A 27,941-nucleotide genomic window follows, 5' to 3' on the forward strand; every position below is an offset into this window, starting at 1 on the left:
TGGCAGGCTTGCAGCAACACAAACCACAAATATGGCATTCCAAAAACATGACGGACATGCAGCACCTCACTCCACAAACTTGGTGAACATGCCTCAACGCATTCCACAAATATGGCAGACATATGCAAGCAACATGCTCCACAAAAATGGTGGACACGCACCGGTGGACAATGAGCAACATGTGCAAACATGGTGCCGTGGCACAGTCCACAAATATGGCGGATATGTGGCAACACAGTCCACAAACACAGCACACAAGTTGATTGTGAATATTAGACACAATCGGCAAACCCTAATGCTTTCAATCTACAGTAGCCTCCATGTGATTAACAAGCTCTGGTGGTTTGACCTCTCACCTCTCAGAGTGCCACCCTGCTGAGTTGAGTGACTTCTGCATGACGCGCCACATTGAATGATGCCGTTACATCCACTAAAGTGGATGTTGGCTCTTTTTCCTTCACACGCCGACCTTACGTAAGGTCTCATCAAAGGCACCCATTCCCAAAATAAGACTGTTGTCTTCGCTTTTGGCCTCGGCAGCGCCTGCAGTGTGCTGCCATTGAGTTTCCTCACTGTGGCATGAAGGCATCATTGGAGTGCTCCGCTCCCACTGGGCTTTTTGTGGTTGCTTGTATTCTTGCTTCCCATTCAGCGTATATTGTGAGGAATCACGACTAGCTGAGAAGTGCACGTCGACTCGTATACACTTACATAAGGGGCATGATTAAAAATACAATAGTTAAACTTCCTACAACACGAAATACAGTACTGCAGGTGACACATTTACATTAGCATCTGAAGTAGTACAATACAATGTAATGTAATACAATACAAAAGCTGCTCAATAATAATATTATGTCGTGTACATAATATCATGTAGTTAGTTTTCCTGATATCTGGCCCTTTTATGGTGCTAAATAAGTACATGCATATACATATATATGTAAATATTAGAAAATGCATGGTCATAAGCAACCACAATGTACCCCACAGGGCATATCTTGGAGTTCCTAATGCTTTCTAATATGTGCAAGTGGACACATGCACATTTAAGAGTGCAGTTGCGCTACCCAGAGATGGTGAATTACACTTTAATCAAGTCAAAATTGAAAGAGATACAATATTTCGGCAATTTTGAGAGACAGCGTCAGTCAAAAGTGAGCATTATTATATATTTTGTAAAGGAAGAATTTTGGATTGGCTCTCATAATCATACGTATGTCCAATAAAGCGTGTTGTTGTGGAAAAAAATTGTCAGAGAGAGTTTTTCCGCACTTAACATTTAAACAAGATTTAAAAAGTCAGTGTGTACATTTGAAATCATCCCATATCTTTCCAGCCATTTCCAAATCCAGACATATGAGGACTTGAAAAGGGCATTCATTCATTAGTCACATCTATAATGTGAAGATAGGAGGAATTTTGGTCCACTCATCTTTGCAGAACTGTTGTAATTCAGCCACATTGGAGGATTTTCCAGCATGAAGCGCCTTTTTAAGGTCATGCCACAGCATCTCAATAGGATTCAGGTCAGGACTTTGACTAGGACACTCCAAAGTCTTCATTTTGTGTTTCTTCGGCCATTCAGAGGTGGACTTGCTGGTGTGTTTTGGATCATTGTCCTGTTGCTAACATTCTCCTTCAGGACTTTTTGGTAGACTGCAGAATTCATGGTTCCATTTATCACAGCAAGTCTTCCAGGTCCTGAAGCAGCAAAACAGCCCCAGACCATCACACTACCACCACCATATTTTACTGTTGGTATGATGTTCTTTTTCTGAAATGCGGTGTTACTTTTATGGGACACACACCTTCCAAAAAGTTACCTTTTTGTCTCATCAGATCACAGAATATTTTCCCCAAAAAGGTCTTGGTGATCATCAAGATGTTTTCTGGCAAAACTGACACAAGCCTTAATGTTCTTTTTGTTCACCAGTGGTTTTTGTCTTAGAAGTCTGCCATGCAGGCTGTTTTTGCCCAGTGTCTTTCTTATGGCCTCTTTACTGAGGCAAGTGAGGCCTGCAGTTGGATGTTGCTGTGGGGTCTTTTTTGATCTCTTGGATGAGTCGTCGTTGCGCTCTTGGGGTAATTTTGTTTGGCCGGCCACTCCTGGGAAGGTTCACCACTGTTCCATGTTGTTGCATTTGTGGATAATGGCTCCTCTCACTGTGGTTCGGTGGAGTCCCAAAGCTTTAGAAATGACTTTAGAACCTTTTCCAGACTGATAGGTCTTATGTTGTAACGGGGTGAGGGGACATGTAGATTTGGATTTTTTTTTTTTTAACTACATTTTGTGTTCAGTTGTGTTGTCATTGACTAATATCGAATTTTTTTTGATGATCTGAAACACTTATGTTTGACAAACATGCAAAAAACAAAATCAGGGAGGGGGCAAACACTTTTTCACACCACTGTATACAATCTCTGCAAATAGAACTGTAAAATTTTGCCTCACTTGAAAAAAAATATTCCACATCAGACAAAATATACATGCATGACCACAACTTATACACTTTTTTTTTTTTACAAATACAAAACAATGTATCGTGTTATATTTTAAATTTTCTTTTATTATAACTGCCACCTCAAGCTCGCGACACATAATAAAATAAAAATAACAAAACATCCAAACAGCCATACTGAACAATAAAGCCTTTATTTATTTTATCTTTTTTTTTGTCTTTCCACAGTTCAAGTTTGTCAGTCCCACCAAACGACAAGGTGGCAAATAGAGTGAAGGAGTCAGAGGTAGAGCAAGTGTTCCATTCTCATTGTGAGCGGTGTAAAAAGTCCACTTTTACACTCCAAAAAAGAGGGGACTTTTTTTTTTTTTTTTTACTTAAAAGGAGGAGGGGGAAATAACAGCAGCTTTTTTGCGGTGTTGCTCACGTTCCCTTATAAGTCACAATCATAAATACTCGCTGTTTGTTTTGATGGAGGTGGCACTACAGTGTAAAGCAGAGCAACACTACTGACATCACAGTCTGTGAACACTTGGGGAGTCGGTCCTGATGCTGCATAGAAGGGCTCAGGCAGAAGCGGGCCGCGGAAACCTGAGCGGTACATCCAAAATAGGCCCTGCTAGAAGATTTATACATGTATGTAAGTATGTATGTATGTATATGTATGTATGTGCATGTCACACTGCATTAAAATAAACTACTACCAGACACTCAGCTGCACTGTCAGGATCAGACAGTGTGACATAAAAAAAACCCACACACACAAGGAGATAGTATTTACATCTTCAACATATAAATTATTCCCCCAACATATTGTGTCTGTGTGTGTCTGTGTGTGTGTGTGTGTGAGAGAGGCATAAAAAGAAGGGAGGAGCAAAAAAGTGTCAAGAAAAAAATGGAGGTAAAATAAGCAAAATCGATTTGTTTTAAATGCAGCTGGAATTTAAAAGAAACTGATGGCACGCACTTGATTGAAGTCGAGCCCAGAAGGCTTCCAAGTGGTATCCATGGCAACTGTGAAAGCAACAAGCCAGGCAATGGGGTGTCTCGAGTGCGGACCGGGGGCCATTTTCGGCTCACAGCTTGTTTATTTTGTTTTTGGCCCCTGGCATATTGTAAAGATACAATTCATTATTAATGACATTTGCAGATGTTACACTAATTTGCTTTGTCATCAACACAAAGCTAAGATGCCAGTGTTTTGTTCAGACAGCTTGGCATATTTTGACCTACAACGGATTGGTTTTAGCATCTTAGATGCACAAAATGTATGAAGGTGGCCCCTGTATCCTTCAGTTTTTCTGTATGCGAACCTGGAAAAAGACTTGACACCCCTGGACCACAAATGATTAGTAGCTACACGTTTAGTTCCTTATTTTCAGATTTTAGGTATATTTAATAGCGTTTTACCTTGACCATGATTTATAGTTCCTCACCCTTCCCCAGCATGACCTTTGATATTAATGAGCGACCCAGGGAGAGGGTCAAAACTGGCATACTGATGCCATCCGGTAAAATTCAAAACACAACATACACACGAACACGCACTCGCGCACACACACACACACACACACACACACGTCGACGATATACAGTATCAAAACGTCGTATGATGAAGACACTAAATTGCAATAAATGTGTCGCACAGAAAAATGTCCGGCTCTGTAAAGAAAGGGGAAAAATAAAAGCAAAAAAGTTCATTGAGTGAGTTTGAGTCAAACTTCTCCAGTTGATGTGTGAAGCTCTCTTCTCTCTGCTGAGCACAGCTGCTTGAGAGTCCATCATTTCATTTCTTCTTTCTTCTCTTAAAAAAAAAAAAAAAAAAAAAATGGTAGGCCATCATCGGTGTGTTGACTGAGTGAGAGGTGGCGCCTGCTCATGATCAGTCGTCCAGGACAACCTTGACAAAACTGGCCACGTCTGTCTCTTTGGAGTCATGCAAGGTGAAAAAAGGATGTTTCTGTGAGGCAAAGACAAACAACACAGTGAGAAAATGAGCTTTAAATGACACTTGACATGGCATCGTTACTTTTTAAGCTTTATTTTTATTTTTTTTTTGCAACTTACTCCAGTGATAAACTACTTTTCAATACTTTCTTTCCTCACATGGTGGCAATTATTTACCATCATTTCTGGACTGTAGAGCGCACCGGTATGTAAGCCGCACCCATTAAATAAAAATATATATATATTTGTACATATATAGGCCACACCTGTCTATAAACCGTAGGTGTCCACATGCTAACATGGGATATGTATTACACAGAAAGATGCTACACAGAATGATGTTTTTAACTTTTGATTAACAAAACAGAACAGTGCGTGTATTACGACTAGTTAAACACTGCCGAACAGTGTGTGTAATATGGCTAGTTAAACATTGGCCTACCAGAAAAGTCATTCATCGCTGTCCTCATCCTCCTCCTGGGAACTAAAACCACTCAAGTCGTCTTCTTCAGCATTACAATTGAACAGCCTTATAATTCCTTCGTAACACACTTTGGGAGTCTCGCTCTCTAGCTCTCTTTCTCGTTGTTGCTCTTTGTGTCACTTTAGTCTCAAGCCATTAGCCACTGAGCTTGAGCTAAAGCTCTCCATCACGCAGTAGACCAGCCTTTCCAAACCCGTTGGTGACAGTTGACGGCTGGTGGTCCGAGTAGTCCAAACAGAAGCTGTAGTAATTCTACACTTGCTCAAACTTACTTAAGCTGTATCAAAGAATACTGCATAAAACTTCAAAATGTGATATTAGCTTTTACTTCACTCGTCCGCGTCACTACTTCCTGAAGCTGCACTCCAAGCATCATGGGAAATGTAGTTTAGCCATAACTGAGGTGCATCAATGTATAAGTCGCAGGGTTCCAAGCATGAGAAAAAAGTAGCGGCATATACACCGGAAATTACAGTACTCAGCTGCATAGAGGACCAGGCATATACTGGGGTTCATGCCTTGCCTTCATTTGTACAAATTAATTAAACAATTTTTTTTTGTAATATCATTGATTGTTTTAAAATATATTTTCCCCATAAACTAAAATTACAATTCAATTTTGAAATTTTGGGTTTATTTGTCTTTCCTTTATTTGTAGGAATTAATTTAAAATTATCTTTAAATATTATCTTAGATTTATATTTATATTTCCTTAGATTTTTTTCAGTCTTTCACCATTTAAATACTAATTCATTCAATTTCATTCAATTTAGGGGTACTTGTTTTGCCTTCATTTGTATTTGTCTTCATTTAATATTTCTTTATTCGTATTTTATATATTTTTTTTATCATCCCACTCCAAATAAATAATAATAATGATAATACTTAATTAACATATATAACACACATACACACTTACTTAGTAGACATGAAAACCCAAATGAATGACAAAATTATTCATATTATGTTTCCTTCCAGGAAAAAAGGGAAGCATCTGTTTGGTGTGAGATGCTTGTTTTGTTTTTCAAAGTTATTATGATCGTATTATTAAAAGTATTCTGCTGATATATTATTTATGTGGCGTTATAATCAATTTGTTTGAAATGTTTAGTATAAAAGGAGAAAAGGGTCCTGGGGTTCAAATTCTACATTTTCCATTTTCAATTTCCATTATTACAATTATTTTAACTTGGAACATGAACCTGAGTGCATTGAATGTATTGACAGAGATATCGATGCCAGAAAATTTGCCAAATGTTTGGCAAGATACATATTTATTGCATACAGGAGTTGTAAATTAAAAACAAAAACCACTTACCATTAATTCTGTATAAGCTGGTCTCTCATTGGGCTTCTTTCTTAAGCTGTGGAGACACAGGAGAAGGTTGAGGTTAATAAGTAGAAAACACTGCCCTCTGCTGGCCAGTCACTAATATGTACCACCAGCAAAGACGGTTAGGATTTCAACTACAAGTATTTCGAAGTGACTCTCACCACTGGGAGATGAAGTCTACAAAGTCTGGCGAGAAGCGGTCTGCGGGCAGCTGGGGGGATGGCTCATCTACCACCTGTTTGAGCTGCTGGAAGGGCGTGCCCCACGAGTCATAGGGGAACTTCAGAATGGCCAACTCGATCTATAGCGTACATCCAGATGAGTGCTCGTTACGGGTCTGGTGCTTTATTGCCAGACACAGCCCTCTAATCCTCCCAAAAAGTATCGTTATTGCTGTTAGACATTTAGACATTGAAGCTGACTCACCATTGTGATACCCAGACTCCATATGTCTGACTTGACACTGTAGCCCTTCTGGTTGAGGTCAGGGTTGATGCGCTCAGGCTAAGAAGCAAATAAAAAGCACATTTATTCTGCGCTTGTGTCTTGATTTAAAAATAACTTTGTCAAAACACACTAAAAGGAGAATTTAAGTTTAAATTCTGTAGCTCCACCCCCTGTCCACTCTTACCGCCATGTAGGGCTTGCAGCCAGCATCCATGGTCTTGGCCACAGAGTCCACCAGGTGGCCGCTGATGCCGAAGTCGCACATTTTCACTTGGCCCTGAGTGTTGATCAGAACGTTGGAGGGCTTCACATCTGTAAGAGGGCGTATTTAGCGAGGAGGCGGGGGAAAAAAGAAAAGTGTACACTCTTGCTGCGCTTACCTCTGTGTATGACTGACAGATTACTGTGCAGGTGCTCTAATGCCTTTACGATCTGGGGGGGAGGAAGTGAAAATTAACTTGATAATTTTACCAGCCTCAATATAGTGCCATGTGCATGCGTGTCTGTTTTCCTCAACTCCGGCCTCCAAACAGGCAAAAAGAGGTTTCAGTCTTGTGAGCAGCAATGCAAGGTAACATAGTAGAAATTAAATGAGTAGATTGTAATAAATTGTCATCTATTTTTCATTTTCATTGCACTTTTCTTAAAAGTGATGTTAAAATCTCATCCCGTCGACTCAATCTTGTGTATCGTCTCGTCTCATCTTCTTTGCTGGATTTGTGTCTCATAGTTGAGAGAACGTTTCAAACATGTTTAAAATGACTGTTTTAGCTATTAACTATTAAGAGTGGTTGACGTCTTTATACAGTCATCCCTCGTTTTATCGCAGTCAATTGGTTCCAGACTCGACCGTGATAAGTGAAGTAAGATTCTTTATTAATAAATGGAATATATTCATTGTCAGAGCATAGAACACATGTTTATGACCTTCTAAATATGGGTTTTACCATTATTAGAGGCCTGTAGACATGTCGCCCTATAGTCACCCTAACGCTTGTATTACCTAAGACAGTAGACATAAAAAAGCAATAAGACATAAATAACGTTAGCATTGGGAAAGCTCCTTATTGTAGTATCTCAAATGTAATTTGGGTCAATTCTATGGCATTCAAAAAAAAAAAAGATTGACATCATCTTATCATCCATCATCACAATGACGTTTGTCACTTGATTGATATACAGGGCAGCCAGTCTGACATGCATCTGGCATACGCTTAAATGTGTAAAATGATGAACACTGCTGCCATCTTTGCTTACACCACATTGCGCAAATCTTGCGCACAGGCTATGGGACCTCTGGACGGACATGCGACGGCTGCCGCTTTGAGCATAGCAAGCTAACGAGCAAACTCGCTAGCCTCCAATGTATTATTCTAAATTTAAGAAATGGTTTCAAACGGAGTGGGGAAGAAGGACAAGGTAAGAAGCGTACCGCTTCCACACGAAATGGGAGGAGAACTTGGTTCCACTATGTCATGTCTATAACTGACAGTCATTTGGAACTACGGCTCGAAATCTGCATCCACGGCTGACTCCATACAGTGCAAGTTAAGGTAATGTAATATAAGGTAATGTCTCATCAATCTAACATCATCAATCTAACCATAAAAAAGCCATCATTTATTAATTAATTTTTGAAAAAATGCGATGTTGAGGACAATATCTTAAAACATTTTCCGAGTTGTTTACTCACTGCCTCACCACCCCACCCCAGGGGGGCCTGCCCCACTAATTAAGAAGCACTGAGTTAAAGGTTTAAAGACAGAACATATTATTTCTATTTCCATTACTTTCTATGAGAAGACCTGTTTCGTAATAACATGTTACTTACAGCTACTGTGATCTTGCCCAGGATGTCTTCGGGGATGGTCTTGCCTTTCTCAATGACCTTCTTGTAAAACTTATCCAGTGAGGTGTCCATCAACTCCATGCAGATCCAAACATCGCCCTGAGAACATACGAGTGGTTGCACGTGTCAGAAGGCTGCCTCCCTAAGTGAGACTCAAGAGATTCACCTCTCTGAAGAGGGCGCCGTAGAAGGTGACGGTGTAGAAGCAGTCCACCGTCCTCATGGAGATGTCCAGGTCCATCAGGAGCCTCTTCTGCTCCAGCGTGTTGACGGTGGCTCGGATCCTCTGCGGAGGCCAAACATCACTGGTTGAGTCACCTCATCTTCCACTTGATGCCCATGTTCACAAGCACAGCAGTCTACCTTGACAGCCATGATGACACCGCTGGGCACGTGTCTCATTTGATGCACCACGCCATACGCTCCCCTGCCCAGCTCTGCAATCTCTTCCAAGTCATCCGCCTTCACCACAAAGTTCTAGACAGTAGGGCACAGCCATGACATTCATGTACCGCAGGTCAGTATCTCCCCTCAATGAACACTGACTACAAATGTATCGTACAAATGTTTCACTCAAATGTATTGCCCCTTGTGAAGATAAAATAAAATAGGTGCAGAAATGGGACGGATGTGTAGATGTGTACTGAACTAGGTTAATAGAAGAACAGTAAAGGAAGATTACAAGTAAGAGGTGGTAGGACTTTACCTTGTCTCCGATTGTGACGCACGCTTTGGAGTCGAGATCTCGAGGAGGCCTGCACAGTGGAAAGGGTAGCATTATGTTGACATTTGGGACTCTCATTAAAATAACAGATGAGCATGAATGCTAAAGTAAACATAACAAACGGCTGCAATGTTGTTGTGGCATCACATTCAAGAGAACAGCTTTGCAGAAACTTTCAACATTTCATATAAAAAAAAATAAAAAAATCCTTAATTCCAGAAAAATACTATTTTATTGAAACACCGCTACGTAACAGCTTTAAAACGCACGTATTTACTAGTGAATTTAGCTAGAAGTGGTACACAACTGCACTACATGATCTTGATAAAGGCCGACTATTGGACACAGCTCTTGTATTGTATCTCATATGATGGATGTTTTTTTATGTTAAGCGCTTTCAATACAATAACAGACACGTGGATTGATGTATCTTACGCTGCTACTGCTGGTGGGGGCTGTGCAAACACTTCTTTGGCCAGCCTCAGCCCTGGGTTCTTCTTCTTCCCTGAGAAACAAGACAGAAAAGCAATCACATATCACATCATGAGGAATTTGGGGACTTTCGCTAACAGTACAAGCTTGCAAGATTTTGCAGCACAAAGTCTAAAACGAGCCAATTCAGAACACCAATTTCAGCACTGGCAGTTTACTAAATACTAACAATTGTCCGTTTGAGTGTACACAGTGTGTCCAAACCTCTGATTGGTAGTGTATGCGTGAGTACAAAAGAGCCAAAAACAATGCTTCTCAAGTAAAGTGTACATTTACTACATCATGACGGTGTCAAGCAGTGTCGTTATGGTCTTGACCTGAATATAAGATGGTATTTTCTTTCTTAAATATGAAAAAAAACAAGTCATCTTATATTTGAAGTCTAGAGATTTATACAGGTCAACTAGCAGGTCAAAGCTTTTCTTCCGGTCACTCACAAACACCTGAAGAGATGCAGAAACCCCGGTCTCAAAGGTTGGATAAGTTAGCAAACCACAGAGGAGGAATTAGGATGCTAATTTTAAGATAATGGTGATGAATTTTGTCTTGTTTTTGCCTTTAAAAAAATACAGCAGAACCTTGGTTAGCGTCATTAATCCGTTCCAGAAGGTCCGACTAACCAAAACATACTTTAACCCAATCAATTTTTCCCATAAGAAATCATTTAAATCCGATTTACTGTAATTTCCAGTGTATAAGCCGCTACTTTTTTATTAAACTTTGAACCCTGCGGCTAATTTCTTCTTCTACTTTCTAAGTTCACATCTCGCGACATCTCCTTTGCTTCAGAACTACTACTTATTGTTTGAATACTGTTTTGCTCGCGAGTCAGTGCGGAAACGGTAGCTCTTTCTTTGGCAGGAGCCAATCACAAGCTATCAGTGCACTCACAGCAAGCTTGTCAACCCAATAGAAATTGCAGGAGGTCATTATACTGAATTTGACAGTATAACAATATAACAGTCTGACTCACGGTGTCATCTTACAAAGAACACTAAACGCATCACACAGCAACTTAACACTCAAAAGCTATACCTGGGATATATACAAACATGAGTTTAAAATGGAAAAAAAACTTTAAAACTTCCTTTAAAGTTTTCCCACAAAGCATTGCGTCTGAACAACAAATTCATTGGGCTGCAATGATGTCGGCCACCCTCTGGGCTCCAGGTTCCTCTGGCTCCCTCTAGTGGCCAGAGGCAGCATTTCTGCGCCATCCATCCATTTTCTATACTACTTGCTCTCCAATGAAATGCTTTGCACAGACGAAAAATGCATTATGGGAACACTTTAAATGTTTTTTTTCCATTTAAAACTTGGATTGGTACTTGTTTGTATATTTATGGGGTATATCTTTTGAGTGTTAAGTTGCTGTGTGATGAGTTTAGTGTTCTTCGTAAGATGACACCGTTAGTCAGACTGTAATGACCTCCTGCAATTTCCAATTGTTTGACAAGCTTGTCCTGAGTTTTTTCATAGCTCATGTTTGGCTCCTGTCAAATAAAGCGCTGCCCGGTCCTCATGGACTCGTGCCATTAATTAATTTTTGTAATTTATCCCTTTCAATCATTAATATGCATTTAGAATTACTTTGTGCATATAAAACTATAACTGTAAAAGTAGACAAACGTTTTTGACTTGTGGCGTAACTGTGTTAGTTAGCAAAGAACTACAGAGTCAACCGCTGATGACATCATAGACGGGCGACAGAGCTGACTTCCGGTTCCTGTTTCCATGAATTAGCAAGCTAACAAGCTAACAAGGACGTTTTGTGATTAAAAAAAAATACATTGAGAAAACAGTTGCACTCCTGCAGTGTATTAATAACACAAGATGCACGCCATACTGTATGCTAACCAGAAAATGTACGTAAACAAAGGCAAAATTTTGGGGTCGATTTTTACATTAGCCAAAAAAAAACACGCTAATCAGGGCATGCACTAACCAAGTTTCCACTGTACTGTCCAAAAACTGGTCTTGAAAAAAAGGGGCTTATATTTAGCGCAGTGGTTCTCTATTTTCTGTCATGCCCCCTCTGGGGCCAGAAATGTGAAATACTATTGAGAACCTGTCGTATTTTATTGAGGTATCTGGACAAACCGCTGTATGGGTTGCTTATTCAAGCATCAATAAAGACTAACAGACTTGCCAACCTTGAAGAAATGTAGTATAGTACCAGGGGTCACCAACGCGGTGACCACATGAGGTGCCCGCAAGCCTGCTTTTCATTCAGGTTTTCAGCTCATAACGTGAGAACACTAGAAATAAATGCATTCTGAAATACAAAATATGAACTGAATGTGGACTGAAAAGACTGTTTTGTCCACGAGGCCAAGCAGTTGGTGTGCACCTACTGTTTTGTGTGTGTCATCGCCATCTACTGGTGTGGCATGAAAATTTGTTATTTTTCAAGCTTAATGGGATTTTGATGGGTTTATTGTGTTGTGAATATCCAAACAAGGGTACTATGAGTTTGTGAACTAAAGGAATGTAGGTGAACAACAAGTGGCGAGGACCCAGACAGAGCACTGGAAGGCTGGAAGGGGATCAATCGAATGTGCCTTCAATAAATCACATCCCAATTTTTAGCATCATGATTTAACACCTGCATGTGGTGCAGTAAACTGTGCTTCTCCCGAGATGGGCTTTCTGGTTTGGATCCGTGACCATAGTTCATTCATAAACATGTTTTTTTTGGTTTAGTTTTTTTTTTTTAAACAAGCAGCCGCCGGAACTTCCCTTCAGGGAATGACACAACAAGCGGACCTTGCACAGGAAAAACAGCTCAACATTTCTCGACATGGACATGCTATTGCAAAGCTGAAGGGTATCAACACTGGGAAAGGATGACTTGTGTGTAAAGCACCTTCAATAGTGGCAAGGAAAAGCACCAGGACAGTTAAAGACTTGACTGGTTGCTGCTGCCATGTACGTGAGTCACACCGAACCAGTCAGGAGGAAGTGCGATTCAGTAAAACCCCCGCTGGCTCGATCAAATATGAAGGGGGGGGAATACATTTTTGCAAATATTTTAGATTCTGCGGGCCAAACACTAGGCAGATTTGAGCCCCAAGCCTAAAATAGGGCGACAGCGTCCTAACCAAGCGTGCATGCAGGGTTAAAAATAGACTGTGTTTCCTCTGTGCAGAATGAAGTAAGAGGACTGAAAGCCTTCCAGTGACCTGGCAAACATGTCAGTTCAAAACCTTGCATGAGAACGTAGCTACGCAGTAGAAAACATGCCTACAGCTGCAAAAATACCAGAAACACTCCTGTGCACAATGCAAATCTGGGCAGAAAGAGAGTATTATGTGTCACAACATTAGGGATAGCTGCATGGGGGCAAAATGATGCAGTGCAGCTGTGCACCTACCACAATAAAAAACATTATATACTGTTAAATTATTAAAACATGTGTGTCTAATGTGCTGGCTGGTGTGTAATTACACCTGAATTAATCATCAATCAAGCCCGAATTTAAATCATGTGCATGTGTGCAACATGGCACCAATTGTTGTCCCTTCACACGCCCTGCTGCCGCATTGCTAACTACCCCCAGCAGGGCGGCGCATGAGCTGAGGGGCATCATGACATCACAAACAGGTGCTGCAGGTGTGTAATGTCTTTATTAAAGCACATTAAGGCAACAACGTAAAGATCCGTTTTTTTTTTTTCCCCAGCATGAATTGACTGCATGATTCCTTCTCATCCATGTCGTTACAAAAAAAGTGTGCAAAACTTCCTGTATTTGCTGGCACAAGAGTTGCACAAGATGCTTTGCTGCAAAACATAGCACATAAAAGCGTTTTTCCTACGACGGAGCACAAAAATCCCAACTTTCTTCTTGTTACATTGCGACTTTTTCTTTCAACATTTATTGTGCTATTACAGCATTATTTTTGCAAAATGACAACATTTTCTTGTAAAATTACGGGATACACTGTGGAACATTACATTACTGGATCACAGCAAACTACAACTTTTGCTCATAATATTAGAGTATGACCTTTGTGTCGTAAAACTAATTCATATTCTCGCAACATTACCACTTTTTCCTTGTAATATTAACATTTTCCTTCTGTATTTTTAATACGTTATCCTGATTTTTATTAAATATTCCGACTTTACAACTTTATTCTTTAAAATTATTTTTCCCTTCCTTTTAAGTGCAAGTATTAACTTGTAATATTAACCACTCTTTTCCCCCCCATAAATATTCAACTTTATTTTCCTAAACTTTAAGCTCACAGCATTGTGGCCCTAAAAAAGAAACAAAAAAACTTCTTGCAAACTTGCAATTTATTACGTTTTTTTACTTGCAACATTTCCTCAATATTAAGCTTCGTTCTCGCAACATTACAACTTATTAGGACTTTTTTAAATAGTAACTATTCTACTTGACCTACTTTACTTTCCTTCCAAACCTTTTACTTGCAAAAGTGCTATTTTAGTCCATCAACATTACTGCTTTCTTGGGTAAATTAAAACTTTAATATTACAAACTTTACAATATTGCAAACTTTAATATGACAACGTTAGTCATGTAACACTACAATTTTGTTGCTAAAAATACAATTTTTATTGCAAGAATGAACTTTTTTTCTTGTAAATATTTAACTTAATTCGACTATATCCTCACAGCACTATCCCCCCCCCCGCAAAAATGTATTCTTGCAACATTGCGATATATTATGTTGTTTACTCGCAACATTACGACGTCTTCTTTTTCAGAATTCTTTCAATATTGCAAACTTTTCCTCACAAATGGTCAGCTTCAATCTCGCAACATTACGACTTTAATTTAGTAATATAAATATATATGACTTTATTCCGGAAACCTTTTTACCATTTTATTCAGTCAACATTTTTTGGTAAGTTATGACTTAATTCTTGTAATATTATAACTTCATTCAGGCAACACTATATATATATATATTTTAAAATATTAAGTTTTTTTATAGCAGAGTTAACTTCTGATATTGTGACTTGTTTGTCGCAGCGTTACACTTCACTACACGTTCTTGCAACGAGTTAAGAGTAAAGTCCTCATGTTTTGACCAAATTTTTTCTTTTTCCCCCCCAAAAAGCCGTAATAATAACCCTTTGTTGTTAAACAATTAAGTTAGTTGTCAGCTTCCTGGTCGGAGCCACCCGTGATTAAGACGATGTCGTCCAGCGGAAACTATCCCAAGGTGGTGTGATAGCTACGTCATGTGAACAAGAATTTCTGGATTGCGCGCGGGTTCACAGTGTCAGTAAGCATCATCAGGAAGCCTTGCAGTGGGTCCACACAGACAGATAGACAGATAGACAGATAGACAGATAGATAGATAGATAGATAGATACACAGGATATAAATATTATACTGTATATACATACAGTATATGCAATCTGATGATGACTCATGCACAGATCATCTTCCACACGCCCTGTTTGGGGGTAAGAGGGAGAACCCAAACCCAAAGTCTCCAAACGCAGGCTGCAATCATTCTTAAATAAATATTATCTTTGACGCAGATAATGGTCATAATAAAGTGTACAGCAGCAGCTATCTGCTTCCATCCAGCGGACTATCAACAAAAAAAGAGCTGCAGCACAACCTCTGCGCTGCAAGTCAAAACATGCCTTGGTAGGCCAAAGGCTGCCAACAGTGTGTACTCCCCACCATGGTAACACTAGAATGATTGTGTAACAGCACACGCGGTGAACTTGAAATGTAAATTGACATCATCATCATCATCATCATGCTCTGACGCAGGAGAGGCACCTTTTATTTAATTTTTCCGATGTAGATTTCATTCAAAATTACACATAAATATATATTTAAAGTAATGAAGAAAACATGAAGGCGAGGCTTAAAATGTTATGATGACAAGGTGCCATCAATCACAACCAATGAGTCATAGGTCACAAGGACAACACATAGGAACACCTGTCTTATTCTACAAATTCAAATAGTCACTCACGCTTATTTATTTGCAATTTTATTTGACATTTTTGGTGGGTGAAATAGACTGTGCTAACATGAACTTAAAGCTAGCTAGCATAAAATGTTATTTAGCATGTCAACAACAGCGGGGCTAGCGGGGCTAACTTGCAGCAGTCCACACACTTTTTGCAGCATAAAAAAGTGGAAAGGCATGCTGGCCAGCTTCTTTTTTTTTCCCCTCCGCTCATACGTGCAAAGGCTTTCCACCTGGCGTGCTTTCATTTCTTAAAAAGATGGCTAGCTACAAATGACTTCCGCTCAAACTGCACGTAACGCAATTCATACATGTATGCATTCCTCCAAGAAAAAGTCATAGATAATAGGGAAAAACCACACATACCTCCTTTGGAGACAGACATTTCCCCTTTGCTTTGATGAGGGGGAAGGGAAGCACAAAGACTTTTGCCTTTTTCTACTCCCTCCCTCCCTGCATCGAAGCCGTACACCCGCTCAGGATAGCAGGCTGGCGGTGCAAAAAAACTAGCAGCGATTAACGCACAAATGGCTCGTCTTGGTGCGTTGTAAACGCTCTCGATGCGTTCGCAAGGCGATCAGCGACAAAATGCACAGTTTGGATTGAAGATAGCGCGATCTGCACACTTCGAGCAAGTTTGCTAACAAAAACCTGCACTTTTTTGGGTGGCCAAAGTCTGACAGCTGAAGGTTCCAACAACGTGATGACGTACTTCCGGATTGCCGCTACGCACTATGGGAGTTGGAGTTGTTTGACGGCTGAAAACACACCTTTGCATCATAATTGTCTTAAGGAAACAAAAATGTAACCTTCAAATAAAAAGGAAAAAAGAATAATATCCATAAAGGAATATGGATAATGACATAATTGGTAAGTATTGGTGAGTATTGAAATATAAGTCACATCATATAAGTTATACTGGACTGACTACTATCCTAAGCGAAAAAAGGGTAAATTACGACTTTATTCTCATAATAGTACAACAATTTAGTCTTAATGTTACAAGAGTAAAGTCTTGTAAATATACATCATCCTCGCAAGATTTCTTTCTTCTAATAGCGTTTTTTCTTCATATTAGGACTTTTTTACTGCAACATCCATGCATTTTGTATGCCGCTTGTCCTCACGAGGGTCATGGGGGTATGCTGGAGACTATCCCAGCTAACTTTGTTTGAGAGGCACACCCTGGACAAGTCGCCAGAGCACATGTAGACAAACAACCATTCATATTCACATTCACACCTATGGACCATTTAGAGTCTCCAATTAACCTAACATGCATACTTTTGGAATGTGGGAGGAAACTGGAGTACCCGGACAAAACCCACGCACGCACACATGGAGAACCCAGATCGTCCCGATCTCCTGCCTGTGTGGCCAACATGCTAACCACTAGGCCACCGTGCGGCCCCTTGTATGCCTGTTGTAACATCACAAATTTGATAAGGTAATATTACGATTTTGTTACATAACAATTTTCTCTAGTCTCACAACACTACTACTCCATCGCGCAACATTTTGCTTCTCTTGTAATATTACACATTTTTTCGAGTAACATTACTATTTATTTTTTTTGGTCTGAAGTGTGGCCCTAATATTCATTTAACACTTACATATGATCTAATTGTCATTTGTTCTTAGTTTTTGTTCTGGCATGAGGATGTTTTATTTTTTATATTAGTTGAGAGCTTGGAAAAATGTACAATAAAGAGGAAAAAACTCAACGTACGACTGATCACAAAGGAATGCGAATAGTGGGATCGTAATTCTATAATGTTACATATAAATGATCAATCTAAATACTTGATATTAGTTCTACACACTAAATGTGATGAAATTCAATGACAATGACACTATTTTAAAGCAAATTCTAAGCAAAAAAAGCTGAAAAATGTCCTTAGTGAATAAATGGAAGACAAAGTATTGAAAAACATAGAGGATGCTAAGATATGAGTAATACATGCATATGAGAGTGTGTGAATTTATTTCCTTGCAACCAGGAGGGTATGGTAGAGTGGTTTTATCACAATGTGCAGATAGAGGGAGCTGTCAATCATGTAATCTGATGCACGACGCTGCAGGTCGGCACCCGCCAAGAAGTCTCCAGCCTCCTCTGTGCTTTGGTGGAAGTTGTAAACGTGTCGGACCACCACCTTCCCTTGCTGTCTCGCCATCACGATCACCGTCTTCTGGAAGCTGACCCCGGCAAAGTCCGCACTTGAGGTTGCCGGCGTGACAATGATGCGAGGTCGACCTCCCTCAGTGCGTGTGGGCTGCATGGCGCCCATCTCGGTGTAAGTTGACCTGGCGCTTAGAGGGAGCCAGCGAGGGGAGAAGAGGGAGTTCCAAGTGACGCGTTTACTGGCGTCGTGGCCGCTGGGGCCCAGCTGTGTCTGGAAGCTGAAACTGCGGTCGTCCCGGGTGGGGTTGTTGATGATCCAAGGGGAGCCCCAGGAGGAGGACAGGTAGTTGCGGGGAGTGAAGATACTGCAGTTGACGTCAAAGTATTTCGCCAAGGTGATGGGTGAGGCCGAGTGGAACTGGAAGGCGAGGTACAGGAGATCCCGGATGGACTCGTAGTACTTTTGCATGAGAGCGGATTGCTTCTGGAGGCGGAAGAGATACTGAGGGGGGATCATGCCATACCGAACTGCCTTCAGGGCCGTCTCGACTGTTTTAGTCCCAGGATTGTTCTGGTTGATCCACAGCTCCAGGGCCTCGTAGAGCTCCAGTTCACTCTGCAAAATGAGATCGGAGCGCTGGAGCAAGGAGAGGAGCAGGTCTTCGCTGATGGAACCCCATTCCTGGCTCTGCAGCACTGAGGACAGGTTCCAGGACAGGTACTGCAGGCAGCTGTCCCGCAGGGCCATGTCTCCAGTTTGCAGCGCATAGTTGTACCAGCCCACCACGTGGCCCGTGGGGGAATCACTGGACAGATGTTGCGTCATGTACTGGGTCAGGCCTTGCTGCAAGCCCCACACCTGGTACTTGCTGGCTAGCTTGTGCAGAGAAATAGCCTGATCCAGCCGCACAGACACATCGCCGCAGTACAAGTACCTGCAGAGCACAACAGAAATATATTTAAAAAGCTTGGAAAATTCTGAAGCTTTCCTACTGAGTCACCCAGAAGCCCACACTGTCTGATTTTAGACTCTGAGCCTCAAAGAAAAGTGCCTCACTTCTCCAAAAATGTTAAACAAGGGAGAAAAAATATGCAGGGGAACCTCTAAGATCAAACGGAATCCAATCAAGCACACTTGATGTGTAAGTTCTTCTCTTAACACCCCTTGTTGACGTTGGTATTTATTATAGAATAAGCGCAGCAAAAAAAAAAAAAAACAAAACAAGAAAAAGCTAAACACATTGGCAGAGTTAATCATTTGATGCTCACTCACAGTCATGCAAGTTTTATGTGACGTGGAGACATATTTTTCCACAAAATATGACATCGGGGGCATCTAATTTCAGAGGTTTCAATTTAATATAAAATTACACAGGGCCGCACGGTGGGCTAGTGGTTAGCATGTTGGCCACACAGTCACAGTCAGGAGATCGAGAAGATCTGGGTTCGAATCTCCGTTGGGCATTTTAGTGTGGAGTTTCCATGTTCGTGCGTGGGTTTCTCCAGGTAAAAATCATGCATGTTAGGTTAATTGGAGACTCTAAATTGTCCATAGGTATGAACGTGAGTGTGAATGGTTGTTTGTCTATATGTGCCCTGTGATTGGCTGGCAACCAGTCCAGGGTGTACCCCGCCTGTTGCCCGAAGTCAGCTGGGATAGGCTCCAGCACGCCTCTGCGACCCTAATGAGGAGAAGCAGCGTAGAAAATAGATGGATGGATAAAATTACAGAAGGCTTTTATTTCTTAAATCAACTCTAATCAAGTTATTTCATCAAACACGTTTTTGTTGGGTGCTTGAAATTTCTCGAAAAAAGGGTTTCTAAGGTGCTTTTGATGGTGATTTTGTAGTTGCTTGGATAAAAAATATATATTTTTATGTTTAGCTTGAAAAATTGAATTATCAACAAAAAATATGAAAACTAATTTTAGGTAATGATAATTGACTAGTGATATTTTTAAATATATTTTTGTTAATATTTTTATTTTGTCAGTTCAACACAAAGTACTGTGCATAAAAATCATATATAGTAAATATTCTTACCACTTGTGTGCAGTCAGGGCCAGCAAAGCCTTCTCTGCTGGCCTAACCACGACCAGAATCACTGACCTACATTTTAAACTTACATTGTAGTATTTGTCATGTATTATTATTATTTGTATGCATTATTAATTGATTAAAATAATTCATATTAATTATATTAATTTATTCCCAACCATCTATTATCTTCATTTCGTAGCCTGTCTCTTGGCTGCAGTGCTTCTAGTATATGTGTAGATTATATCTTTTTTTGTCCAATCAGATTTCAGCTCCTATAAATATATATACATATAAATGTAATCCGCCCAGGGTGTTCAGAATCAAATTACCGGACATCCTGACGAGGTCGCTGTCACATATACAGTAGCAATGGGGCTGTTCTGATTAACCAATCACATTTCTGATTCTACTTCTGATTTGCTTCAAAGCCAGCTTGCAGGATACCAGTTCTGATTGGTTCATCAGAGCAAAGAGGCAGGCCCCCTGTCCTGATTGGTTGATCAGAGCAAAACTTTTAACGTTTAACATTTTCGTCATGTTATTAGATAAATATTGATTGCTTCAGATGATGCTGAAGTGGAGAGGGTTGGAGTGGTCTGAGTCTTTAATCACCGAGCCGTTCTATTTATGCTTGTCACATTTGGCTGAGCGCCATGTTGACGAGCACCATTGTACCATTGGAAGTTCGTCACTAACTCAAAGTTATTATAATATTAAGTACATCATTCCCCATGATGTTTATTCGTAGTTTTGAGAATCTACAATGTAAATAGTCATGAAAATAAAGAAAACGCATTGAATGAGAAGGTTTGTCCAAACTTTTGGCTGTACTGTATATTTGTAAAATATTGGAGTTCCAGCAATCTCACAGTGGCCGCTGCTGTCTTAGGTAGTGTGCTGGAGTTCCCTCCTTCCTAACTACCTGTATGGTACATCACTAGCAAGGCTGTTGCGCTATGTGGGTGACCATGGCTCAAAATCCTGCTGTGGTGCATATTTACTATTATTTTATACTGGTTTTTGATACTGGCTCTCATGTTGTCTGCTGAAAAAAATTCTTGTCGGCCCGTTGAAGATCCAGGTACCAAATGACTGATTTTTACACATACTGTAGTTAATTATATACACTGAATTGCTTATCTAACAATAAATATTTTGGTTTGGTTTGGTTTAGTTTATTTGAACATGAAGGTTACAATGGAATACATCTCGTGAATCATTCTTTGACAGTTCCACATGTCCAAAAGGAGTAGGAAGAAGCAAAGCTTATTTAATCCTACCCCCCATCCATTCTACATCTAGTACAGTACATGTAGTTCACTTCCTGGATTCCATGTCATGTTTTCAGTGATAGTCAGGATAACACATAATAGATAACGGTGCTAGTAAAATGCAATTTTGTGAAACTGGTTCACATAAAAATAATCAGTCATTTTGCTTCATTTTTTTGTAAATTGAAAATAAGTAGTTTACTCCCCCAAAATATTGATTTTGTGGAGCACATTTTGTTTTCAGCTCACCCAGACTCCCAGAATAAATGCATTTTACCTTTTAACATAATTCAAGTTACATTTGTAAATTTGAAAAATGTGTTTTTCTTTATTTTTCTCAAGTTGCCGTGCCTCCCCTGAAGTCTTCTGGAACCTCACACTTTGAAACCCCCTGCTGGGGTTAATTTAAGCTTGAAGGTGTTTCTTTAAAATGGAAATTACTGTGTGAAATGACTCCTCCTCACCTGATGAACTTGTCAAAAACAGCAGCGCAGTCAGGCGCCTCCCTCAGCACCACCGTGCCGTTGTTGCGGTTGAGCAGCAGCTCCTCGAACACGTCGCTCTGCATGGTGAGAACTAGGCTGTGGGCTTGGATCACCTTGACTTCGTCTGTGTTGATGGTGTGCACGCGGAGGGTGACGTCGCTGCCATTGCCGGCGGTAAGTAGGCCCTCCATACGCTGCACCAAGCTCATAGAGTGGTTCAGCACGGTTGCGCCGACGTCTGGTGAAGCATCAAGCTTCAGAGCAGCTGCGGGGACATGGAAGATGCAAGTTGCTGGATGACAGGCACTAAAACCTGGTTCTTTTCTACTTCACACCACATTAAAAAAAAAAAAAACTGGTGTTTTTTACCACAATCAATTGCCCTCAAAGTACAAAAACAGTACAGTGAGGCTGAATTGTCTTTATGTTATGGAATAAACAGCTCATTAGCAGATCATATAAAAAAGTACAGCATATGGTTTCCTAGCCTAGGTAGTAGTTGTATTAAACTTATTGTCTCATTAAAATTGTCTGGATCGGACTTCAGGGAAGGTGCAGCAGCATGAGAAAAATGAAGAAAAATATTTTGCAAATCTGCTGCGCTAGCTTCCGTTCAGTTTGATGGCAAAATGAATAAAGTTTTAGTTTTCCAGTGGGAGCGTAAACAGAGCCTTGGGTGAATGTTGCTTTTTCCCCACAGAGAGCAGAGGAGGTCCCAGCTGTGTTATGTTCTCCGAGGGGAGTCTCGGTGTGCTGCACTTTGAAAAACCTGGTTTGGTTACAAAAACTTTCAATTTAGATGAACAGAATTGCTCGGATTTGGTTTCCTGTGTCACCTCACCTGTGTTGCTAGGTAGAATTTGTAGGGAATTTGTGCCCACAAGACACACACCAGTCATACTCAATTCCTGGTACACATCACACATCAGATACAGGAAAATGTCTCCAAAAATAACACATAAAAAGATTTAATTTGGTTCATTTATGCACATTAATTAATTACACTTGCCCCTAATACAAAAGATGTTACTGCCTAACCACTTACTTCATGGTAAAAGTCTACAATGTCGACACAAAATAACACTGAAATGTTATTTTACATACAGTACATTCATTGACTGCACTTGTCCCAATTCAAAATCATCAGTACATAGCTTGTATAAACATCGAAACGCACACAAATGTCCATAATTGTTGAACATCATTGATGAACTCGTTTAGCTGGATGAAATGGAGAAGAAATGTGGACTTATTTGTTTGGTGAAAATCAATAAAAGTGGGATCTTCTTTAAAGGAAGCTTTTTGTTCAGTCTTCTTAATGTATTGTGGTGTCGGCACAAAGCCAGCCAGCCGGCAAATGGACTATGGCGTTTCTTGCCCTGCAAACTGATGGGGGTGGAACGGATATAGAATAGACAACATCCAGCCATCCTCTTGCTCAGGGGGCTACAAATGAGCTACCTCAACCTTGGGCTGCTGACAGTATCAGGGGAGGCTGGACAAAGCTTTTCCAAAAAATGTAGGCATGCCATTACTTAAAGTGATGATTTTTAAGTCAAAACCCCCCAAAAAAGTGTAATCTTACCTCCTCTCACTGAGACAAAGCTGCCCAAGAGGATCAAGGTGGTCAAACAGATCCCAAGAGGGAACCCTTGATTATGGGACTGCAAAATCATCTCTTCTAATCTTCTGGAACTCTTCTTCAGGACCTGTCTTCTCGCAGCGGTGCTGGTTTGTGTGTGCCACCGCGAATCCCCGTCCCGCACGCTTTATGTAGGACGCTGGCCTTTCCTCGGCGCATCTTGCAAACCGGCCGACTCCATTGATTGGTGGAATCTGGCAGGGGCGTTGCTATAGCGACGGCTTTGATTTTGAATTTCTCCCTTTTGGATGTTACATGGCATCGATCCGTAGGACTACGGGCCAACCAGAGGCTCAGCTTTTTTGTTTTAGTATCGAAGTGAGGCACTATCAACAATCAATATTCATCTTTTAATGGCACACGCAAACCACGCACATATCTGCACTTTAAAACGCCCTGCATGATATCTCAGCTGAATACGGCTCCGCGTCATTAGTGCTGTAATTACACTGAGACTATCTGCCAAATACAATTAAGGTTCTCATTTGTGCAGCCGGCGGCAGTCAATCAAGTTTCATAATCCATTTATGGAACCGCTTTTTTTAAGATGAGCGTAATTACTTCTCTGATGGCATTGTTTACCGAACTAATGGAGGGATAATTTGATTTGCGCAGGGTCTGCTCATTTCAATTTAGGCAAAAACTCTGCTTATTGTAATTGCACGCGTCAATCAGGATTGGTTATTGTCACATAAGTTTGGTGATATTTAAATGAAGGTGTCATGCATTCTGTGCATTCTAAAGGGAAGGGGCCATAAACGGCACAGGAGAGGATTTGATTTGGCCTTCCATGCAATTCTAAAAAGAAAACTTCAGGGCAAAAAGTCCAAAAAACATTTACAGCCACAAATGCACGTGACATATACTGTGATGCAATACAAGTATGGCCCCCTGAGGACTTTATAAAAGCTGAAAATGCACTGAAATCACGCTGACAGGATGGTGGTTCACTGTTTGGGGGACAGTGAAACACAGTGAAAAGGTCCCCTATTATGCAAAATTGACTTTTGAACGGGCCGCACGGTGGTCTCGTGGCTAGCACGTTGGCCAACACAGTAACAGCTTGGAGATCGGGAAGACCTGGGTTTGATTCTCCCCTGGGCATTTCTGTGTGGAGTTTGCATGTTCTCCCCGTGTGTGCGTGGGTTTTCTCCGGGTACTCCGGTACTCCAAAGGCAGGAGAGGTTAATTGACGACTCTAAATGGTCCATAGGTATGAATGTGAGGGTGAATGGTTGTTTGTCTATATGTGCCCTGCGATTGGCTGGCGACCAGTCCAGGGTGTACCCTGCCTGTCGCCCAAGTCAGCTGGGATAGGCTCCAGCATGCCCCCGCAACCCTAATGAGGAAGAAGCGGTATAGAACGATGTTTTAACATTAACGTGTGTCCCGAGTGCCTGTTTATGAGCATCAAATGTGAATGTGAAACCTATCATCTCCCTTACTGGTTTGCTTTTGAGGGAAGAAGTGCAAAATTGGTCACTTGAAGGTCAGAGTTTGAAAGAAAAACCTCTTCCTCGCAGACATGCTACAGCCTCTACTCGCCCCTAGCTAGATGAACCCACTAGGTCTGGGAATCTCAGGGTACCTCACGATACAATACGATTTGTGTCACGTAGCTAACAATAATGATAATACCTCAATATAGTATATAGTATAGTTTATATCCTAGCCTTCAGCAGGGATAGGTTCCAGCTTACCCATGACCCCTAATAAAAACAGGTAGTATAGAAAATGGGTGGATATTTTGCAGCATATTTTAACTAGAATAGAATGCAAAAACAATGAGACTGTTTTAGTGCAGCATAACTGTTAACAGGATTCTTATTTGAGGTATTCTCATGTCTCTCAAGGAGATGAAATCTATTAAGCAGACACATAACAAAAAGAGGGCTGCACAGTGGTCTAGTGGTTAGCATGTTGGCCAATACAGTAACAGCCTGGAGATCGGGAAGACCTGGGTTCAAGTCTCCCTTGGGAGTTTGCGTGTTCTCCCCGTGTGTGTGTGGGTTTTCTCCGGGTACTCCGGTTTCCTCCCACATCCAAAAAGGTTAGGTTAGGTTAGGTTAATTGGTGACTCTAAATGGTCCATAGGTATGAATGTGAGTGTGAATGGTTGTTTGTCTATATGTGCCCTGCCATTGGCTGGCGACCAGTCCCCGCCTGTCGCCCGAAGGCAGCTGAGATAGGCTCCAGCATACCCCCGCGACCCTAAAGAGGAGAAGCGGCATAGAAATGGATGAATAACAAAAAGAAATATTTAGCGTAGTATAGTAGTCGTGGATTGTTTGTTTACATGTACCCTGCAATTAGCTGGCGACGAGTCCAGGGTGTACCCCGCCTCTTGCCCGAAGTCAGGTGGGATAGGCTCCAGCACACCCCTGCGAGGGGGTGAGGATTGTGAGGATAAGCTGCATAGAAGATGGATGGATGGATAGCAGTAGTGGAAACGTAAACTAAATACACGTTTCTTGATTGAATAACACAACATTTGAATAGAAAAATCAACATTTCTCTCATTAGGCACGGTTTTCTCCGCAAGTGTGGCGACGAACGAGGTGGCTCCATTGTGCTGCCCGTGTGTCGTATTTTTGTGATACACTCCTTACATTCTGCAAAGCCCAGCGTTGTCTCATCCACGCTATACAAGACAAATTGAGTCCACACTTTGATTTCAACTATATTTGAGCGTCTTTCAGCTTAAAGGGATAGTTGAGATTTTTTTTACATGCTGCCTGTCGCCCAAAGTCAGCTGGGATAAGCTCCAGCATGCCCCGCGACTCTAATGAGGATGAAGCGGTATAGAAAATGGATGGATGAATGGAAGTTAGGGGATGTCATGCAAAACAATTTGAACGATTCCTTTAACTTCACTGCACGAGTCTGCCATAATGTGGTATTTGTTTGTTTTCCCTCTGCTTTCTTTTCTTCTTCTTAGGTGACTTTCTTGGAGGTCCTCCTGGATGATGTAAAATGGCTACTGACGGAGGAGGAATGGTGGAAGAAATTTAGAGCGGCCGTGTTTTAATAATAATTTTTAAAAAAGATACACGCTGAGAGCATATCGATAATCCATTGTCGGATTAAATATTGCGATAGTTCGATTTATCGATTTTTCATTACACTCCTAGTGTATACGCCCAACACTTCACAAAGGACAGCCTTGTGGGAGAAAAAAAAAACCCAGAGGCTTCGCTACACATTTTCAGTTAAAGCCTAAAGCTCTGCCAACTATTCGTCCGTCAGCTACAGACGTGGAAGTTTCATAATTTTGTTTTTCTTTAGCTTTTCTAATGCTTGCATGTTCTTGTTACATGTTACACTGTTAAATCTGACCCATGGCATCTATTACTAGATTTCTAAGGTTACATTTTGGGCAACATACTTCCAATACACTACTGCAGGACCTCTGAGAAGTATTTAAAATAGTTAAAATAGTATTCAGTCCCTTATTTATCGAGGGTTAATGAGTTCCAGACTCAACCATGATAAGTCAATTTCTGCAAAGTAGGACTCGATATTAATAAATTGAATATTTTCATAGTTAGAGCATAGAAAACCTGTTTCTGACCTTCTAAATACAGTTTTTACCATTGTTAGAGCCCTGTAGACATGAAATAACACCCCTCACGTTTACCCTTGCATTACCCAATATAGTAGACATTATAATAGAAAATAAGCCATCTAGAGACCAGACCAGTCCAGTATGTACCCGGCCTGTCGCCCAATGTTAGCTGGGATAGGCTCCAGCATACCCCCGCGACCCTAATGAGGAGAAGCGGCATAGAAAATGGATGGATGGAAGCCATCTTTGGCATAAGACTCACACATTAGCATTGACAGCATACTTCCTGGTGGTTATTGGCGTCATGGTCTGTGTTGTCGCTCTGCTGCCGCCTTCTGTCCTGTCATTGTAGTGCATGCTGCTTTGCTGAGGTGGAGCTGGCGACACACGCACCTGCAGCCGATTAACCACCTACGACTCTTAAGCTGTTGGAAGGCAACACCGCAGTGCCAGATTGTTCTCTGCTCTTCGCCTGCAACCTGCGCCAAACGTCACTTCCTGCTCTCGTGCTATAGCCTCGTGTTTTCCCATTGCTCAGGAGTGAGTAGCTCTGTTACCCAGCTATCCTAGCTGTTATCTAGCCCGGTTACGCACTAGTCTTTCCTGCCTGGTTTTCGACAGCGTTTTCTGTTTCTCTAGTGTATGTTTTTCCCTCATAGTGTATGTTTTTGTACTTTTGTGGCTTGCTATCTTTTGTTCTGGACTCACGTATTTTTGTATTGGACTAGTTGTTATCTCTTGGAAGGACACCGTTATTAAAAACTCTTTTTGTTATATCTGCCGTGTGTGTTTTCCACTCTGCATCTTGGGGTTCAAATCACCAACCAAGCCAGTGTGTGACAATTGGCTCATCAATGTCATGTTACTGACACCTAGAGACCAGTGTAGAATACTGTACGACTATACAACTCGACTGCCTATGTTTGTGGCTCAGGAGAGACTCAGGATGCACTTAAATCACTTTATTAACAAACAAAGAACACATGCAGTGAACATTCACAGGAGCTGCTGTCAGCCACTCTCTACACAGCTTTGAATGCCTTACAGTATATTTGTATTTTCATTCATTTAGTCAATTTTAAGCTTGAACATTTTTTATTTAGGCCATGAATACG

General features: G+C 40.9%; 2 protein-coding genes across 2 annotated transcripts; both read right to left on the bottom strand.

Annotated features, from left to right (window-relative positions):
* Positions 1-2,135: 2,135 nt before the first annotated feature.
* On the bottom strand, positions 2,136-16,205 carry LOC129171550 (dual specificity mitogen-activated protein kinase kinase 6-like). The gene is made up of 12 exons (XM_054760290.1): positions 16,068-16,205; positions 9,682-9,751; positions 9,229-9,277; positions 8,886-8,999; positions 8,689-8,808; positions 8,505-8,621; positions 7,054-7,105; positions 6,858-6,985; positions 6,653-6,730; positions 6,388-6,527; positions 6,212-6,257; positions 2,136-4,422 (listed from the first exon to the last, which is right to left on the bottom strand). The coding sequence occupies exons 1-12, from the start codon at positions 16,084-16,086 to the stop codon at positions 4,345-4,347; spliced, it is 1,011 nt and encodes a 336-aa protein (XP_054616265.1). The 5' UTR covers positions 16,087-16,205; the 3' UTR covers positions 2,136-4,344.
* A 1,478-nt stretch (positions 16,206-17,683) lies between these two features.
* Positions 17,684-23,373, bottom strand: btbd17b (BTB (POZ) domain containing 17b). Its single transcript, XM_054760289.1, has 3 exons — positions 23,205-23,373; positions 21,599-21,884; positions 17,684-18,758 (listed from the first exon to the last, which is right to left on the bottom strand). Exons 1-3 carry the CDS (start codon positions 23,293-23,295, stop codon positions 17,684-17,686), a joined length of 1,452 nt encoding a protein of 483 aa, XP_054616264.1. The 5' UTR covers positions 23,296-23,373.
* Between the last annotated feature and the right edge of the window lie 4,568 nt (positions 23,374-27,941).

The sequence above is a fragment of the Dunckerocampus dactyliophorus genome, chromosome 18 (genome assembly GCF_027744805.1).
Source record: "Dunckerocampus dactyliophorus isolate RoL2022-P2 chromosome 18, RoL_Ddac_1.1, whole genome shotgun sequence".
Classification (NCBI taxonomy): Eukaryota; Metazoa; Chordata; class Actinopteri; order Syngnathiformes; family Syngnathidae; genus Dunckerocampus; species Dunckerocampus dactyliophorus.

Excerpts from the sequence above, each read along its gene's own strand:
- LOC129171550 (XM_054760290.1), bottom strand. Across the intron at positions 6,528-6,652 it reads GGAGTCTGGGTATCACAATG|ATCGAGTTGGCCATTCTGAA; the intron begins GTGAGTCAGCTT and ends TGTACGCTATAG. Across the intron at positions 6,258-6,387 it reads GTAGACTTCATCTCCCAGTG|CTTAAGAAAGAAGCCCAATG; the intron begins GTGAGAGTCACT and ends GTGTCTCCACAG.
- btbd17b (XM_054760289.1), bottom strand. The coding sequence starts at position 23,295 with ATGATTTTGCAGTCCCATAATCAAGGGTTCCCTCTTGGGATCTGTTTG. Across the intron at positions 21,885-23,204 it reads CTTTGTCTCAGTGAGAGGAG|CTGCTCTGAAGCTTGATGCT; the intron begins GTAAGATTACAC and ends ATGTCCCCGCAG. Across the intron at positions 18,759-21,598 it reads GTTTTTGACAAGTTCATCAG|GTACTTGTACTGCGGCGATG; the intron begins GTGAGGAGGAGT and ends TGTGCTCTGCAG.